General features: G+C 36.9%; 1 protein-coding gene across 50 annotated transcripts in view; it reads right to left on the bottom strand.

The window, feature by feature from the left end:
- The window catches only part of MEF2C (myocyte enhancer factor 2C), a 184,302-nt gene that overhangs the window by 69,743 nt on the left and 93,687 nt on the right, over nucleotides 1-20,872 (bottom strand). For all 50 annotated transcript variants that reach the window (NM_001266447.1, XM_078003781.1, XM_078003792.1 and 47 more), the window contains 1 exon segment: nucleotides 14,967-15,170. In NM_001266447.1, the coding sequence (NP_001253376.1) occupies nucleotides 14,967-15,170 (204 nt within the window).

Below are 20,872 nucleotides of genomic sequence, written 5' to 3' on the forward strand. Positions count from 1 at the left end.
AGTCATTAACTCTATGACCTTTAGAAATAATTGACAGAGATTTTTTTTTCTTATTCATATCTTCTTCCAGGTGGTTAAATTTCAGAGTAGCGCAGAATACACTAAATACCATCGAGACACGACTGGATAATATGCCAAATAGCTATAAAATGGGATATATTTCCAATAATATAATCTGTCTACTTAATCTGTTGTACACGTATGTGGCATTTACCTAATTACAGTCCTTTTAATGATTGAGTTTGATTAAGTCTTTTCCCATAATGTCCTATTGATTATTTTGACCAAGAGAATAATGAAAAAGTTATGGCTAGCACTACCTCTCTGCACCCAAGGCACATGCCCCTAACCAATCGCATTACACTTCCTGAATGTGTGGACTTGGACTCAGCATCTTCCTTAACTGTGTGCTCCAGGCAGCCAGTATCAAGTGATGGGCACCCACTAAGGAGTGAAATATTCCAGAGTCTCACCTCACTGGGTAGTGATGGGCCTTTTATTAATATATCACACTTCCAGAAAAACCTAAGACACTTCCTTTCAAGAATTAGTTTCATTGAATTTCAGTTGTAAGAACCTGTTTTATAGTACAATTCTAACCCTCCATAAAATTACAAAGAGGAAATAGATTACAGACACACTTTCAAATTCCATGCAGAAGGAAATACATGTTTGGAAAAGGAAATCTAGATCCTTGCTACTCCACCAGCAGCATCAGCATCACCTGGCCAGAAATACAGGATCCTGGGCCCTGCCCCATACCCACTGAGTTAGAATCAGCGTTTTAGCAAGATACTCTGGTGATTCAGACAGGGCCACAGGCATTTCATTTGAGACCTGTTGATCCCTTTTGCCCAATACTGGCCAAAGCACTAACAGGTTTCTTCTCTCTCCTCCAGGAATCAAAATACTGTACCTTGCTCTGGAAGTCCTTTACTCTCCACCAGCACCACAAGCAATACTTCTACTTGGCTTCCTGTGCCTTGTGATTTAATTAATTATTTATTCTTGAGGCAAAACAACATTTATTCACTCTGGCTGACTTGAAAGATTCTCACTTTTATTATTAGAACACATCAGATCTCACCAAAGAAAAACTGTATATTTAAAAATTTTATTTATGCTAATGATCATCAGTAGGTTGCTGTATATTGAATGTCCACAATATGCTAGGCATTGAGCTGGCAGCTGGAGGTACAGAGATGAACAAAGCTTCATCGTGTCCTTCAGGGAAAGGACAGGGATTTGTAATTAGACAAAACAAAAACAAAATCCCCAAAACCAACAGTGGAGTGAAGAAATTAAAATAATAAACACTCCTTAATGAAAAGAGTCATCATCTTAGAATTCTGCTTCTAGGCAAAGCTCAGAATCATTCTTAAAACTTTACTTTTGACTATTTCATGGCTATATATTCAGTAACTTTTCCTGACGAAGTAAGAGTGTTCTACACTTTGATTCTTACTTGACACCTTTTAAAACCAATGCTACTTTTACTTAGATGATATCAATGGCTAGAATGTAACATTTGGTTAAAATATGCTGCTTACCACCAAGTACCATATGCCATGAAATTTGTAAATATCATTAAAAATGGACAATTATCATCCAGGCTATATATTTTTCTCCTTTCATTTACAGGTATGGTAGGAGTCAGGGGAAGAGAGATCACATGAGATCGTTGGTTTGCTCTAGTTCAGGAAGGTTCATGTAAAATAATAATGATGATAAAATGGTAATTATTAATATTGATAAAGAAATTATATTACTGATAAAAGTCTATATTTTGAACCCTGACTTTTCTGCTTCTACTATTATTAAGTAATTATCTGCTCACTGTGTTCATACTAATGACTGCAAACTATTAGAGCTGTGTAATAACAGAGACTAGAGGAAGTTCAGTTTTATTGCTTCACATTATTATTTGTTCAACGATGATTATTTTCTTAATAAATGAGATGTGAAGCAGCTCTTCATGTTTACAAAACATATAAATTAAGCAAGAGAATTATTTTTAAAAAAAATGGCTCTTCAAATTTGATCTATATAAATCATTGTGGTATAGTTATGAGAAATATGAATACATTAAAAAAATTTTAGACTCATTTAAGACTTTGGGGAACAAATAAAAATATTATTTAAAGGTACTAATAAAAGTCTTTTAAAGATATATAAACAAAATTACATTAAAATTCAGGAAAATAAAAAACATTTTTAATAACAAAATCTCTTTTCCCCCTTTTCCCTCAGAAGCCTCAACACAGAAGGTTTAAATCTTTATGGAAGATACTAATACTTTGTTAATTTTTCAATACCATGTACACTTGGCTTAACAGAGGGCATGGTAGGCTTACTGATTCACTAGCAATAAGATCTATATCAATTATATTTTATAGTAAACCTAAGAAGGATTTGTAATGTATCTCAAGAATACTAGTTCTCTAAACTTTTTCATAATGAAAAATACTTTTCTGGAGAAATTAACTTACTAATTATGTAGATAAATACCGGTCCAATGTTGCTTCAAGTAAATTAAAAATAGTAATAAGACAGAACTATCATCTTTCCGTTCACAAGCTTCAAGTTAAAAAAAAATACAGTAGACATCACCCAGCTCCCACAGTTAATGCTCCCTGTCAGCCTGAACAACTTGCAAGTGCTTTTTGACCAGATCATAAGTTTACTGATTGACTCTGTGGTTATGGGTTAGGGGTAAAGTATGCTTTTAGTTTTATGATGAGTGTTTAGCTCCAGATCAGAGTCTCTCGAAGTGAACATTTATGCTCTGAATTCCGAAATCACAAGGTACACAGTTATTCACTTCCGAAGTGACTCCTCAAATTTAATATTGAATAATTAATTTTGGTATTAATTTGAAAACACAACTTGTTTAAATATTTCCCTCTTCATATTTCAGTCTAGACCAGTGCTGTCTTGTAGAACTTTCTGTGATGATCAATGCATTCTGTTCTATATCTTCCCTGTTTAATTCAGTAGCCACTAGCCACACATGACTACTGAATGCTTGAAATGTGGCTAATGCAACTGAGGAACTGAATTGGACATTTTATTTAATTTTAATTCATTTAAATGTAAATAGTCACATGATCCTAGTAGCTACTATATTGGAGAGTATGGACCTAGATTACTTGAGTGTTTTTAAATTGTGCTTTGATAAACTCTATCAAAATTTAATGAATTGTTTCATTGGAACTATAAACACATCTTTTCATACTTTAAATGTGCAATGTTATGCCACATGATTATCACTTGGTTGTATGTCGGTCTTTCCTGTTTGTTTATTCTATAAATATATTCTGAGGAGGTAACACTCTCTAGACCTCATGTTAAGCACCGTGAATATGATGTACAGTCCCTTGCCCTTTGGGAGTTTAGAATCTAGTGTGAGACAGGCAATTGGATAACAACTTCAACAGTGCTCTGATGGGAAAGAGAACAAATGATGACTGTAACATAGGGAAAGCCCCTAACACAAGTTATGGGGGCTTCAAGGATGACTTTCCAAAGTATAAACTGGGACCTGACTTGAGTGAAGGATAAGTAACAGCCAAGCAGAGATCCAGTAAGGAATTTTAAGACAAAACAGAGCTTGGAGAGATTGAAGAATGTACATATGTTCGGTGTGGCTTAAATATAGGATGAGGGTGGTAAGGGCAGGTTGTTGGCAGGGAAATTGCAAAAAGTGAGGCTGAAGAGTAAGAGAAATACAGCGATCATATCATGCATGGCCTTGTGAGCCAACTTAAGGACCGTGAGTCCTTGAGGGGCCTTGGTTATATCTGTATCTCCAGGCATTTCACAGCATATAACACAGAGCAGGAATTCAACTAATTTTTGTTCAATCAATGACTGAAAGAAGGAAAATCTGCAAATGATTAGATAACTGAATCTGTTTTTTTCTCTTAAGTATCCTTGTATAATATTTATCTATATAGCACATAAAAATAATTTTGTACACATATATTTATTTACTTTGGTAAGTTCTGGGATACATGTGCAGAACATGCAGGTTTGTTACATAGGTATACACGTGCCATGGTGGTTTGCTGCACCCAACAAACCGTCATCTACATTAGGTATTTCTCCTAATGCTATCCCTCCCCTGGCCCCCCACCCCACAACAGGCCCTGCTGTGTGATGTTGCCCTCCCTGAGTCCATGTGTTCTCATTGTTCAGCTCCCGCTTACGAGTGAGAACATGCGGTGTTTGGTTTTCTGTTCCTGTTAGTTTGCTGAGAATGATGGTTTCCAGCTTCATTCATGTCGCTGCAAAGGACATGAACTCATCTTTTTTATGGCTACATAGTATTCCATGGTGTATATGTGCCACATTTTCTTTATCCAGTCTATCACTGATGGACATTTGGGTTGGTTCCAAGTCTTTGCTATTGTGAATAGTGTTGCCAATAAACATAGGTGTGCATGTGTTCTTATAGTAGAACGATTTATAATCCTTTGGTTATATGCCTGGTAATGAGATTGCTGGTGTCAAATGGTATTTCTGGTTCTAGATCCTTGAGGAATCACCACACTGTCTTCCACAATGGTTGAACTAATTTACACTCCTAGCAACAGTGTAAAAGCATTCCTATTTCTCCACACCCTCTCCAGCATCTGTTGTTTCCTGACTTTTTAATGATCACCATTCTAACTGGCGTGAGATGGTATCTCATTGTGGTTTTGATTTGCATTTCTCTAATGACCAGTGATGATGAGTTTTTTTTTCATATGTGTGTTGGTCACATGAATGTCTTCTTTTAAGAACTGTCTGTTCATATCCTTCACCCACTTTTTGATGGATTGTTTTTTTCTTGTAAATCTGTTTAAGCTCCTTATAGATTATGGATATTAGCCCTTTGTGAGATGGATAGATTGCACAAATTTTCTTCCATTCTTTAGGCTGCCTGTACACTCTGATGATCGTTTCCTTTGCTGGGCAGAAGCTCTTTAGTTTAATTAGATCCCACTTGTCAATTTTGGCTTTAGTTGCCATGGTTTTTGTTGTTTTAGTCATAAAGTCTTTGCCCATGCTTATGGCCTGAATGGTATTGCCTAGGTTTTCTTCTAGGATTTTTATGGTTTTAGGCCTTATGTTTAAGTCTTTAATCCATCTACAGTTATTTTTGGTATAAGGTGTAAAGAAGGGGTCCAGTTTCAGCTTTCTACATGTGGCTAGCCAGTTTTCCCAGCACCGTTTATTAAATAGGGAATCCTTTCCCACTGCTTGTTTTTGTCAAGTTTGTCAAAGATCAGATAGTTGTAGATGTGTGGCTTTATTTCTGAGACCTATGTTCTGTTTCACTGGTCTGTATATCTGTTTTGGTACCAGTATCATGGTGTTTTGGTTGCTGTAGCCTTGTAATATAGATTGAAGTCAGGTAGCGTGATGCCTCCAGCTTTGGTCTTTTTGCTTAGGATTGTCTTTGCTATACAGGCTCTTTTTTGGTTCCATATGAAATTTAAAGTAGTTTTTTCTAATTCTATGAAGAAAGTCAATGGTAGCTTGATGGGGATAGCATTGAATCTATAAATTACTTTTGGCAGTATGGCCATTTTCACGATATCGATTCTTTCTATCCATGAGCATGGAATGTTTTTCCATTTGTTTGTGTCCTCTCTTATTTCCTTGGGCAGTGGTTTGCAGTTCTTCTTGAAGAGGTCCTTCACATCCCTTGTAAATTGTAATCCTAGGTATTTATTCTTTTTGTAGCAATTGTGAATGGGAGTTCACTCATGATTTGGCTGTTTGTCTATTACTGGTGTATAGGAATGCTTGTGATTTTTGCACATTGATTTTGCATCCTGAGACTGCTGAAGTTGCTTATCAGCTTAAGGAGATTTTCGACTGAGACAATGGGGTTTTCTAAATATACAATCATGTCACCTGCAGAGACAATTTGACTTCTTCTTTTCCTATTTAAATACCCTTTATTTCTTTCTCTTGCCTGATTGCCCTGGCTAGAACTTTCAATACTATGTTGAATAGGAGTGGTGAGAGAGGGCATCCTTGTCTTGTGCTGGTTTTCAAAGGGAATGCTTCCAGGTTTTGACCACTCAGTATGATATTGGCTGTGGGTTTTTCATAAATAGCTCTTATTATTTTGAGATACGTTCCATCGATACCATCAATACCTAGTTTATTGAGAGTTTTTAGCATGAAGGAGTGCTGAATTTTGTTGAAGGCCTTTTTTGCATCTATTGAGATAATCATGTGGTTTTTGTCTTTGGTTCTGTTTATGTGATGGATTATGTTAGTTGATTTGCATATGTTTAACCAGCCTTGCATCCCAGGGATGAAGCTGACTTGATCGTGGTGGATAAGCTTTTGACGTGCTGCTGGATTTGGTTTGCCAGTATTTTATTGAGGATTTTCACATCAATGTTCATCAGGGATATTGGTCTGAAATTTTCTTTTTTTGTTGTGTCTCTTCCTGGTTTTGGTATCAGGATGATGCTAGCCTCGTAAAATGAGTTAGGGAGGAGTCCCTCTTTTTCTATTATCTGGAATTGTTTCAGAAGGAATGATACCAGCTCCTCTTTGTATCTCTGGTAGAATTTGGCTGTGAATCCGCCTGGTCCTGGACTTCTTTTGGTTGGTAGCCTATTAATTACTGTCTCAATTTCAGCACTTGTTTATTGGTCTATTCAGTACTCGACTTCTTCCTGGTTTAGTCTGGGGTGGCTGTATGTGTCCAGGAATTTTTCCATTTCTTTTAGATTTTCTAGTTTATTTGCATAGAGGTGTTTATAGTATTCTCTGATGGTGGTTTGTATTTCTGTGGGATCAGTGGTAATATCTTCTTTATCATTTTTTATTGCATCTGATTCTTCTCTCTTTTCTATTGGTTTGGCTAGTAGTCTATTTCGTAAGTCTTTTAAAAAAATCAGCTCCTGGATTCATTGATTGTTTGAAGGGTTTTTCGTGTCTCTATCTCCTTCAGTTCTGCTCTGATCTTAGTTATTTCTTGTCCTCTGCTAGCTTTTGAATTTACTTGTTCTTGCTTCTCTAGTTCTTTTAATTGTGATGTTAGGGTGGTAGATTTTAGATCTTTCTCACTCTGTCCTGTGGGCATTTAGTGCTATAAATTTACCTCTAAACACTGCTTTAGTTGTGTCTCTGAGATTCTGGTACACTATGTCTTTGTTCTCATTGGTTTCAAAAAACTTATTTATTTCTGCCTTATTTTCATTATTTACCCAGTAGTCATTCAGGAGCAGATTGTTCATTTTCCAAGTAGTTGTGTGGTTTTGAGTGAGTTTCTTAACCCTGTTGTAATTTGCTTGCACTGCAGTCAGAGAGACTGTTTGTTATGAATTCTGTTCTTTTGCATTTGCTGAGGAGAGTTTTACTTCCAATTATACCAATTTTAGAATAAGTGTGATATGGTGCTGACAAGAATGCTGAATTCTGTTTATTTGGGGTGGAGAGTTCTGTAGATGTCTATTAAGTCTGCTTGGTCCAGAGCTGAGTTCAAGACCTGAATATCCTTGTTAATTTTCTGTCTCGTTGTTCTCTTTAACATTGACAGTGGGGTGTTAAAGTCTCCCACTATTATTGTGTGGGAGTCTAAGTCTCTTTGTAGGTCTTTAAGGACTTGCTTTATGAATCTGGGTGCTCCTGTATTGGGTGCATATATATTTAGGATAGTTAGCTCTTCTTGTTCCATGGATACCTTTACCATTATGTAATGCCCTTCTTAAGTCTTTTTTGATCTTTGTTGGTTTAAAGTCTGTTTTATCACAGACTAGGATTGCAACCCTTGCTCTTTTTTTTTTTTTTTTTTTTTTTGCCTTCCATTTGCTTGGTAAATATTCCTCTATCCCTTTATTTTGAGCCTATGTGTGTCTTTGCATGTAACACGGGTCTCCTAAAACAGCACACAGATTGGTCTTGACTCTTTATCCAATTTGCCAGTCTGTGTTTTTAATTGGGGCATTTAGCCCATTTACATTTAAGGCTAATATTGTTATGTGTGAATTTGATCCTGTCATTATCATGCTAGCTGGTTATTTTGCCCATTAGTTGATGCAGTTTCTTCAAAGTGTCAATGGTCTTTACAATTTGATATGTTTTTGCAGTGGCTGGTACCGGTTTTTCCTTTCCATATTTAGTGCTTCCTTCAGGATCCCTTGTAAGGCAGGCCTAGTGGTGACAAAATCTCTCAGTATTTGCTTGTCTGTAAAGGATTTTATTTCTCCTTCACTTATGAAGATTAGTTTGGCTGGATGTGAAATTCTGGGTTGAAAATTATTTTCTTTAAGAATGTTGAATATCAGCCCCCACTCTCTTCTGGCTTGTAGGGTTTCTGCTGAGAGACCCACTGTTAGTTTGATGGGCTTCCCTTTGTGGGTAGCCCGACCTTTCTCTCTGGTTGCCCTTAAAATTTTTTCCTTCATTTCAAACTTGGTGAATCTGATGATTATGTGTCTTGGGGTTACTCTTTTCGAGGAGTATCTTGTGGTCTTCTCTTCATTTCCTGAATTTGAATGTTGGCCTGTCTTGCTAGGTTGGGGAAGTTCTCCTGGATAATATCCTGAAGGGTGTTTTTCAATTTGGTTACATTCTCCCCGTCACTTTCAGGTACACCAATCAAACGTAGGTTTGCTCTTTCCACATAGCCCCATATTTCTTGGAGGCTTTGTTCATTCCTTTTCATTCTTTTTCTCTAATCTTGTCTTCATGCTTTATTTCATTAATCTGATTTTCAATCTCTTATATCCTTTCTTCCGCTTGATTGATTTGGGTATTCATACTTGTGTATGCTTCACAAAGTTCTTGTGCTGTGTTTTTCAGTTTCATCAGGTCATTTATGTTCTTCTCTAAACTGGTTATTCCAGTTAGAAATTTGCTTAACCTTTTTTCAAGTTTCTTAGCTTCCTTGCATTGAGTTAGATCATGCTCCTTTAGCTCGGAGGAGTTTGTTATTACCCACCTTCTGAAGCCTATTTCTATCAATTTGTCAAACTCATTCTCCATCCAGTTTTGTTCCCTTGCTGGAGAGGAGTTGTGATCTTTTGGAGGAGAAGAGCCATTCTGGGTTTTGGAACTTTCAGCCTTTTTACACTGGTTTTTCCTCATCTTTGTGAATTTACCTACCTTTGGTCTTTGATGTTGGTGACCTTTGGATTAGTTTTCCTTTTAACAGTCAGGCACCTCTGCTGCAGGTCTGCTGGAGTTTGCTGGAGGTCCACTTCAGACCCTGTTTGCCTGGGTATCACCAGCAGAGGCTGCAGAACAGCAAAGATTGCTGCCTGTTCCTTCCTCTGGAAGATTCGTCCCAGAGTGGCACTCACCAGTCGCCAGTCGGAGCTCTCTTGTATGAGGTGTCTGTTGACTCCTCCTGGGAGGTGACTCCTAGTCAGGAGGCACGGGGGTTAGCAGAGCTTGAGCACTGTGCTGGGAAATCTGCTGCTCTCTTTAGAGCCAGGAGGCAGGAACATTTAAGTCTGCTGAAGCTGCATCCACAGCTGTCCCTTCCCCTAGATGCTCTGTCCCAGGGAGATGTGAGTTTTATCTATAAGCCCCTGACTGGGGCTGCTTCCTTTCTTTCAGAGATGCTCTGCCCAGAGAGGAAGAATCTAGAGAGGCAGTCTGGTTACAGTGGCTTTACATCTATATTTTTATAAGTATAAAATTAGAAGCTAATTAGAGATAATGAATGCTCAAGTAAAGTAGACATATTTTCACATTTACATCCATTTCCAAATTTTGTGATACTGAGTTTGTAAAGAAGTCCAATTCTGCTATTTGCTGCATTTGCTTTTCAACAAAAATTGTACTCAGTATTTTCACTAAACTATGTAAGAGCACTTAGCTCGTTGATAACTTTCATCAGCATTGTGAAGCTATACAAGTTATAAACTATTTTAAGGCATTTCCCATCCCAATTTAGGCCTTAATTATTACTGTGCAGAAAACATTTTGCTGCAGCAACTGTTCTTAGATGTCTCCAAATCAAAACAGAAGTCAGGATTCAAGTGACAGCAAATAAAATTTCCAAAATAATAAAATTTCAGGTAAATATAATCTCTCATCTCTCATCTTCTCTCTTTCCATCTCCCCCTGCCTCTTTCCTTCTCCCTCTCTCTCTCTCACACACACACACACAGACACACACACATTCTTCCTCTAAAAAGAAAAACCAATAATCCTCTATTGAGACAGTTGTGAATCAAAGGTTTCTTCTGCAGGAGTTACATCCATCTCTGAATTTCCTAGAGAGCAGCAAAGGGCCTTGTGTTTTATTCCCTTCCCACACTTAATCACTGGACTGTGGGCCCAGACTGAATGAGTAGCTCATTAGAATCACTGAGTTCACTGAGGGGATGAGAGATTCCTTCCTGGCTGGGTGCTAAGTGATACTCCCATAAGGATTTTGTGGTTACAAAACATGTGCTGGATATGGAGATAACCTGTCTGGGAGTCCTGTCACTCCAAGGATCACCTGGAATGCTCTGGAAAAACACATGACCTGGCTGAATGAGTTCTGTTGAATTGTTTAGCCTATGCCTTCATTTCAGCAGCTTATACTGCATTAATGAGGTTATTGTTCCTTTGCCGTCCAATTGTTCCCAAGCTCATTTTTCGCATATATGTTTTATATCTTTAACAAGAATGCCAGTCTCCTGTTGTTTCAGAGTCTCTTGCACAGTTCTGAGCATTAATGGAGCTTGCTACATCATTGCTAAGTGAAGCAATGGCCTATAAGCATGTCCTGTGGGATCTGAGTCTTCAGATCATCCTCAAGTACTCAACAACCACATCTTCTTCCAGGAACAGAGCCCAACATAAACTGGTAGGGTTTGCTGTCTTAGACAGCTAAGAGAATGAGGAGTGGAGCTAGTGAACAAGCAGTGAAGGGAGCAGTTCCTTAACGCCATCAGATTCCCAACTGAATTTCAACAGTCTGACAAGCTAGCATTTTGGGTAAATATCCCAGTATACTTGTCAGAATTAAGTAAAATGGACTTTCTTCAAAGGAAGTGCTTTTAATACAATAACTGTTTTTGTTTTTTAACCAATGGATTAAAATTTTAACACATTTACTAAATCTGGCATATTTATATATTGTATCTAAACAGATATTCAAGCTGCATTATAATATAATAGTAAAAAAACTGATCTCAGTCTGTCTGCTAAGCCTTTGTGAGTCTTTGTGCCATTGTTGGAGTAGTGTTAATTATCAAGCAAACACATGACAATTACGCAGAGCTTTTTTGCTAAAAGAAGGAATCCTTTTCAACACCCACACACTGCACAGTTTCCTATGACCCTGTAGCACTACTCTGGTATGGTCCAAAAATTTGTATTTCTGTATAAATGCTAGAACTTTTATTATTTCTAGCTCTCCCCATACCTTTTCTTCATGTGAGTAAACTGTTTTTAGAGGGTAAGGAAGAGGGGTAATGGTCCAAATGGGAAATATAAAACTAATGACCCTTCATGAAACATATTATGCTCCTCATTAAACTTACTCAGTTAAATGTATTCCATTAAATTAAAATAAATAGGATTTAAAATTTTACCCAGGAGTAGTAAACTATCTTAACTTTCAACTTTATGTTAAATCCATTCTAAGAACAAATTCAAATCCCTGATGTATCATAGGTCTTTGGCCTCCAACACAATTTATGAACTAGTGCTGCAGAGGTTTTCAAATTTAGTGTGTCTAAGAATTACTTGGAGAACTTTCTTTCTTTTTTTTTTGGAGACAGAGTCTCGCTGTGTCGCTCAGGCTGGAGTGCAGTGGCGGGATCTCGGCTCACTGCAAGCTCTGCCTCCCGGGTTCACGCCATTCTCCCGCCTCAGCCTCGCGAGTAGCTGGGACTACAGACGCCCACCACCACGCCCGGCTAATTTTTTGTATTTTTAGTAGAGACGGGGTTTCACCATGTTAGCCCCGATAATCTCCATCTGCCGACCTCGTGATCCGCCCGCCTCGGCCTCCGAAAGTGCTGGGATTACAGGGGTGAGCCACCGCGCCCGGCCTACTTGGAGAACTTTTTACAAATGCAACTTCCAATCCAGATCCCCTCTCCTCCACTAAGTATCTCAAGTATCCTAACTTCAGTGATTAGCGCTTTGAAAAATACTCCACGTGAAGATGATGTAAATGTTGTCAAGCTTAGTGGTCCCACCTTACTTCTTTTTCCACGATCTCTGTTATTACCAAAATGTGGAAAAGCCAAGTATGTGAAGAATGCATAATTCTGGGAGTTGAACAGGACGGACCCACAATGTGTTTGACTTACATGTTATGTTCATCCAAATAACTGAGTCATTGAATCTCTAGATTTGGCCCAGGAGCCTCGAGGTGTCTTTTTCAGAGATTTAACCTATTGATGTTAACAAGAAAATGGAGCCGGTTCTTTACTCTCGTTTTACAAGTATTACTTTTTTTTTTTTTTTTTTTTTTTTGAGACGGAGTCTCGCTCGGTCGCCCAGACTGGAGTGCAGTGGCCGGATCTCGGCTCACTCGCCCGGCTAGTTTTTCGTATTTTTTAGTAGAGACGGGGTTTCAACCGTGTTAGCCAGGATGGTCTCGATCTCCTGACCTCGTGATCCACCCGTCTAGGCCTCCCAAAGTGCTGAGATTACAGGCTTGAGCCACCGCGCCCGGCCTACAAGTATTGCTTTTTTTAAAAAAATTATAATCTTGCAAAAGCACTTTCAAATTCAATGCCTTCATTTTTGACATGAGAAAACTTCAGCCCAGAGGGGTACCCAACTAGACACACAGCACAAAAGTGCAAGACAAGGATTCAAATGAAAAACAATGACCCTTAACCCAGTGCTGTTTTTGTGGCATTTAAAGAAGTCTGACTTTCAAATATCCACCTATCAAAAAATAATAAGTTTTCATACAATTTATGAAGTGGGTTTTGTTGTTGTTGTTGTTAAAGAGACAGGGTCTTGCTCTGTCACTTAGGCTGCAGTGCAGAGGCATAATCTAGGCTCACTGCAGCCTTTACCTCTCAGGCTCAAGCCATTTTCCCCCTCAGCCCCCCAAGTAGCTGGGACCACACATGGGTGCCACCGTGCCTAAATACAAAAAATTTTTGTATTTTTTTTTTGTTGCAGAGATGGAGTTTTGCGATGTTACCCAGGCTGCTCTCAAACTCCTCAGCTCAGGCAATCTGTCCACCTAGGCCTCCCAAAGTGTTGACATTATAGGCGTGAGCCACCACACCTGGCCAATATATGAAGTTTTAAGTTGCCTTCAAGTCATATAATATATTCCTAAGAAAAACCCACAGAAGATGAATGTTCTAGGTTTTAAACTCCTTTAAGAAAGCAAATTTTAGAAGTCAACATATTTTTCAATTGGTTCATTATGGTTCTAGCATTTCACACGACATTAAGGACTAGCACAGTTCCAGTCTAATGATAAATTCCAACTCAAATTCTTTTGTTACCCTGACTTTTGTTATAATGGTTTTAGCAATGAGATGGGAGTTTTGAGTAAATAGGTGTTTTGTTTTTTGAATTTATTTTACGTATGTATTAGTGCACACACAAGCAGTGTTCACCTTCATATTTTTGTACTTTCACATTTATATGCAAATAAAAAACTAACTAAAATGCATAGGTAAATTTTATCAGTGATCTTAAATTTCAAGATCAAGGCAAGCACACAATTCAAATTATCAATGAAAAACTAAAATAACGCCTAGTATTTTAAGCACATATCACACTAGATCTATTTATCATTCACTTTTGTTTCTCTGAGATTATTTCCTTGGCCTTGTTAGGCAAAAATAAAATATAACAATCAGCTCAATACTTTTGAAAAACTTTCAAATAAAAACAAAGAAATGAGAATTAGTCTTAGACAACTGTAACAGGTAAAAGGGAAATGGATGTGGGAGGCATATTCATTTGATTAGGATTAGCACTACATTTTTTCACAATATGGAACCAGTCTAAGCAATGGCAAGAATGACGTGTACTCTGGCAAACTGACTCTTGAGTACATACTTTTGAAACACTTATTAATTTTCTTTTCATTCTGAGAAAGCAGGCACAATCTAGAGAAGCCAGAGTAGACAAATAGGTAAAGAAAATAGGCAGATGGGAACCATCCTTATTATACCTCTTCCTTCTTGGTTTCATAGTCTTAGTCATTGCTCTTGAAGGGCACTACAAAGTATTTAAATAGGATAGATGCTGAAAATCTTTAAAAAGTTCCAGCCAAAACTGTGTGGTATGTTACTTATGCTAACACGTCTAAAACATTTTTTACTTTCGACATCATGCTCATTTATTTTTGGCACAATAAAACAATTTTTTAAATCTGAGATTGATTAAACACTGAGGTAACATTTAGAAATTCATTTTCATCTGATTTCTGATTCTGTGTATATTAACAGTTTTCATTGATATATAAAAGATATAATTTTTAGGAAAAAACATTTCTAGGAGAATAATTGCCTTCACTCTTCCACCAAGAAAGCATTCAGAATAATGAATTACAAAGAGGAGGCATAAATCGAAAAACTGAAAGTGTAAGGTTGGGGTGAGTTCATTTTTATATACACTTTTTCTTTGATGATGCTGGGAAACTATTATACACCTAAAAGAAATGATCAGAAGTCTCTAAAAAATGGATGAGCTATTCCCTGGCAAGAGTTTCCAACCATGGTGTCCTGATATGCAGCCGTGGACAATGACCACTTGCAAAAGATGAAGCAAATAGTTTGACACTGGTACTTGATTTCTAGCAAAGGCCAGATCTACAAGGTCTCTATCATCATATCACTCTAACTTTTGAGGGGAAGAGAAAAGGTGGAGTAAGAATTGGGATCGATAATAATCCTGGGTCTAGCTATGGGACTTTATGAACATCTTAGGAAAAAGAACATGATGTGTATATGTGTGTGTGCCAGGGGGAGGTCCAAACACCCTGGCTTGCAGAGGCTTGGGGCTCACCACGCATGCTCTCTCACCTCCACGATGTCTGAGTTTGTCCGGCTCTCATGCGGCTCGTTGTACTCCGTGTACTTGAGAAGCACTTTGTCCATGTCGGTGCTGGCATACTGGAACAGCTTGTTGGTGCTGTTGAAGATGATCAGTGCAATCTCACAGTCACACAGCACGCTCAGCTCGTAAGCCTTCTTCATCAACCCAAATTTCCTCTTTGTAAATGTTACCTGGAAAAAAGAAAGCAGCCAAGATTAAAAAAATATATATTCATGCATGTGTGGTTTTTTCTTTTCTTTTTTCTTTTTCTTCACAAAACAATGGTGTGTAGTTGTAAGAGCCCTTGGGCACTAACACATTTAGAAAGAAAGCAAATAAATCTAAAATTAATTTCTGCTTATCACTTGAAAATGTGTGATTTCTAGCTTGCTGCTGAATGTGAGACTGTAAATGCAAGATTTAATATAGGCTATTTTAATGAAGGTGACCAGGGAATTGGTCATGTTTCTTTGAGCAAGTTAAGATTAAAAAAAAAAATTAATTTCAGCATGGTTAACATTTCCCAATTAATAATTAGTTTGGAGTTTGTTTTTGACTATTTGAAGAGTGGACATGACATTATGAACTTAGCATTTTAGATCTGTGTTCAATCAAGTCTTAAAATTGTCTAGTCTCATGTCATTTAATTGAAAACACTTGAAGATGACTGTGCTCTCAGACGATGTCGTATTCTGTTTTCTAGAAATCCAGCAGGGCATTGGGAAGTCCGTTAGCCATCATATGCTTAGGGTTTTGGTTTCATTCTTCTGTGTATCTTTCTTCTTCTCTCAGGTCAGAAACTGTATTGTTAATGCCACCATTTTCTTCTTTTAATCTAATCTGTTATCAAAACCCATAATTCCTTTCCTCAAAGTATTTCTCAGGTTCATAATATTTCCCAGGTGACTCTATCACTCATGTCCTTATCATTTCAACTTTGGACAGCCTAGCAGCTTCCTGTCCTAGATGATCTCCCTGCCTGGAATCATTCCTTCCAGAATTCATCTCAAACTGCAAAGCCTCACTCTTGCTACTGTCTTTTTCCTGATGAGCTGTCTACAACCGCTCCCTCTCCCTGGCTTTGAAAACTTCCTACCTGCCAATCCTACCAAATGCAAAAATATATTTCACTCTTCCCAATTTCAACTCTCTTTTAATTGAACTTCAGCTTGTTGCTCCAGTCTGGATACTGCAAAGGTGTGAACAGTCTTAATTATAAACCTTTATACGGTCCACTGTTCCCCAGCAGGTATGCATTCTGTACAGTACTGTTCCTATAAAATACTCCTTATGAGAAAAGTTCAATGGCCTAATATGTTTGGAAAATGAGGCACATTGGTATGTTAAAGGCTACGAAACCTTTTAAACTTTAACTTGCTTTTCAAACCTATTGCTGACATATTGTTTGTTTCTCTGCATGTTTATTTATTTTGAGGATCACTTACTATCACTCTTCAGAACTAGGTTTTTGAGGCACATATTCTGGGAAAAGCTAATTTACTTAATTAAGCTATTGTTTTCCAAAGGAACTATTTACACTTTTTTCATACCTTCAAATCCAAACCACCTTGCAGAGGCCAGCTCATTTTATCCACCACAGATTTGTGTGTAATTCCTAATTGCATATTCCTACCCTTCATCTTTCTTTTTGTCTCCAGACACCCAATACATGTCGTCCAGTTCCACACCTGTCTAAACATCCTGGAATCTCAAATCCTCCAAAGCTCAATCTCATTATCTTCAGTCTAGAATCTGTTACCCCTTTTGGAATCCCCATCTCACCATAAACTCAGACAGCCAAACTAGAAACCTCAGAGAGAACTCTGAATCCCGGCCCGCCTCCTTCTCCCACTCCCCACCCTCCCCTACAACTAAATAGATTTATGTTGACAAGGACTGTGGGCTAGCAGACAGAAAACCTGACTTCCCAGTCTCTTCATTCCTCCGCATTTTGTTAATTATTGTCTTACTTATCACCTTTTATTTTTCCTTAATGTTACAATTACATTTTATATTTTTAAATATACAAAATATACACAAAAATATACAAAATATATACAAAAATATACAAAATGTAAAAATATACAAAACTGTGTATATTTTCCTATGTGATTTGTTTAACCTCTCTTCCACTACAGTGCATGCCCCACAAGGGCACATGCCATTTTTATTTTGCTCACTACTTTATCCCTAATGCTTAGACCAGTAGACACGTATGGGCACATGGTAAAAATCTATGGTACAAAAAAATGATAGGGGAAACTATTATGTGAAGTCTTTAGAAAGATACAAGTTGATGTATGTTATATATGTGATAAATTTTGCCATGAAATGTTTTTAACAACTCATATGCAAACTTTTTTAAACAATATATATATTCCTTACTTAATAATAATTATATTATCACATTGACATTGAAGGTAGTATGGTAGAAAGCAAAGAACATAGGGTTTGTATTCAGAGAACTCTGAATTTGAATGCTGCATTTGCTAGTCATGTGACATTCACTTAAAAACTTCTTTTTTGTTTGTTTTTTGAGACAGGGTCTCCCCCTGTCACCCAGGCTGGAGTGTAGTGGTACTAGTATTGCTTACTGCAGCCTCCACTTCCCAGGGTAAAATGATCCTCCTGCCTCAACCTCCCGAGTAGCTGGGACTACAGGTGTGCATCAACATGTTCTGGCTTTATCTTTATTTTCATTTATTTTTAGTAGAAACGAGGTTTCCATACGTTACTTGGGCTGGTCTCAAACTTCTGAGCTCAAGCGATCCTCCCAATTAAGCCTTTCAAAGTGCTAGGATTACAGGCATAAGCCACTGTGCCTCGCCTTACTTTAAATAAAGTTCTTTGAGTTTGATTTTTTCACATCTGTAAAACAGAGATTTATACCTACTCTTAGGGTTGTTGTGAGGATTGCATCCAATAATGTGTGTATAGTATTGAGTATAATGCTTAGAGTAGGTGCTCAATAAATATTAGTTCCCATAAATTTCTTAGTTGATTTAACTGAAAAAGAACTAGCAGAATATACTCGTCTTGGTGACTTGAAGAGTTTACCAATTATGGCTATTTGAGGATGTTATTATGATTGATAGAAAGATCAAGCTGAGCTATCGAAAGATAAAGCTATAGTGACCATCCTTTGGAAAATAAGGCATTTAGGTATTTACTAGCCCATATCAACTAGTCAGTATTTACTCAGTTACGTTATTTACGTTTCAACTTGGATAATTCTTCTTTCTTGTAATTGTCAGTGTTTCACCTTCTATTTCATCTTTATTGATTGTCTTTCTAAAGTACTTCTGATAAAATATAGCCAGTGTTTTATTTTCATATCTGATTATCATACTACTTTAGAAAAGTTTATTCTGTTTTATTCAGATGAGTCATAACTGATATTAAGGATGGGCTGAAAACCAACTTTTTGGAATGAATAATTAAACATAATATCATTAATTACACAGAGCTGTACTGAATGTCTTTTAATTTTTTTTTTTTTTTTTTTTTTTTTTTGAGACGGAGTCTCACGCTGTCGCCCAGGCTGGAGTGCAGTGGCGCGATCTCGGCTCACTGCAAGCTCCGCCTCCCGGGTTCACGCCATTCTCCTGCCTCAGCCTCCTGAGTAGCTGGGACTACAGGCGCCCGCCACCGCGCCCGGCTAATTATCCAATTTTGATATGAAACTATACCTGCATATTGGCATTTTATTTAGTGAAATAGGCTACAGAATACGTTCATTACAGAAGGCATTGACATAGACATACTTTCATATATCTAAAACCACTTTTAATCAGACTTCATGACCACAAACTGCATGTGGAATGTCTCAATACAGTATGGTTTCTGTTGTACTCAGACCTCAGGATTTTGCATGTTACAACACTCATAATCAAAGTACATTTCAGTACAGAAATATCATTAATGCCACTATTTGTGTTTACTTTTAGTGCTCCTCAATTTTTGTGTAACCAAATAGGCTGCTAGATAATGCATACTTATTTAATAATACCCATCAAAGAAGTCAGTGCATATAGCTGCTTCTGCAATTTAAAACTGCAAACTGAAATGATGACTGTATTAAAGCATGTAAGAAAATATCTTCAAAATCTACTCTTAATTGCCCTAAATTTAATTCTACATTATGTTCATAATCTTCATAGCATACTCAAAATGTATTTTATAATGCTTTTTCGCATTGTTCATAGTTAGATAAAATTATTTTTAAGCATTACGCTTTCTAAAGAGATCTGGAATATTACTCTTCATTTAAAATATGCCACTCAATGACAAAGATTTCAATTCTGAGCTTTTATACTTAAATAATGCATTGTGATGATTACATTTTTCTTAACTTGATAATAGTTTGTAATGGGGGACAAGTCCATATTTCTTTTTAAATAACATGTTTGGAACCTTAGGTGAGGCAGAAAGAGGTTTTCACAGTAGTTAGGTAAAGAGTCACTCTTTTCCAGGATGTACATAAGTCAACATGTTATTAAATTAAAGAGACTTAATGCGTGATATAGCATAGAAAGCAGAACTACTCTGTAAGTTTTTTATTTTATGTCTTTTCTTTATCTTTTTGCATCTTAAAATAGCCCCAAATGTGATGATGGTATGTTAAGTTTTATAGTGGCCCTGACTTTTAAATCCTAGAATAAGGACAGATATCATACATCTTATGTTGATAATGGCTCTAGAATCTATTAGGTATGAAAGAAAAACAGAAATTAGAATTTGAAATTTGAGAAAAGAAACATTCATTAAATACAGCACCTTACAAACCAGTTACTAAAAATTTAAGAAAGTCTATTCACAAAAAGTGTAAAAATAATTTGGCCAAGTTTTATGAAGCATTTTCTGCATGTCAAACATTATGCTAGGCAATATTTATTGAATATTCTCTATGTCAGACATTTGTGCTAGGTACTGTGGGTTCCATTATATAAAATAATATCTCCCTTGTTCATATCAGTTCCTTGTGGCTGGAGAAAAAGTCATTTAATTCCGTAACGTTTAAAAGGAATTTTCTTTATTTGGAACAAAATGCATGACTTGGCCAACAAAGTTATATTTTCAGTCAGTCAGGTCTAATAATCTGAATTCGTATTTTTATCTAGAGTTGAGTGAATTCAGTTATTCAGTTAGAAAAATAATAATAGATGTAAATTCAGTCAAGATGAGTATGAAATGAAATCTACCTTACTGGTTATTTCTAATCTTGACTTGGTGAAAGCTGATTGTGGTATTACTCCCATCTCTCCTTTTCCACCTGGCCACTGGATGCTCCCATCATGCTGTAAGGGTTAGTTTAAATGCCAACTTCTTTCTTTGATGCTTTCCTTGTCACATTCAGATAAAACTTTCTCACTGTAGTCCTCCAGCACTTTTTACAAATCTTTATTATCAGACTTACTCCACTATTACAAAGTTGGTTGTATATGAGTTTTCCCTTCTGCCAGACTTGAATTCCCCAAAGACCCTCCCTCAGGCCTCTCACAGACTCTGACCAGTGGCCACTCAGTGAACCTTTGCTGAATGAGTGGATTATGGAATGGAAATACTCTATTTTGAAGTCTGAATGTTTCGGTATAATTTTATGTTAGAGTAGACACTTTTTTACTTGCCTTTTAAATAATTGAATCTCCCAAAAATAGGATATTTTGGACACATATACCTTTATTTTACTACAATGTTTAGCTTATTAGTGACACAAATCTTAAGATAAAGTAATTATACTATCTTGGAATTTATAATAAAGAAGGTAAATGATATCTGGAGAGAAATATACATGTAAATATGCTGTAGACCTCAAGAAAAATATACTTCAAAAAGTTCAGAGAAAAGTTTTTTCTTTTTTATCCCCTGCCTGGATGACTCATCATGAAAGATG

This window comes from Macaca mulatta, chromosome 6 (assembly GCF_049350105.2).
Source record: "Macaca mulatta isolate MMU2019108-1 chromosome 6, T2T-MMU8v2.0, whole genome shotgun sequence".
NCBI lineage: Eukaryota > Metazoa > Chordata > Mammalia > Primates > Cercopithecidae > Macaca > Macaca mulatta.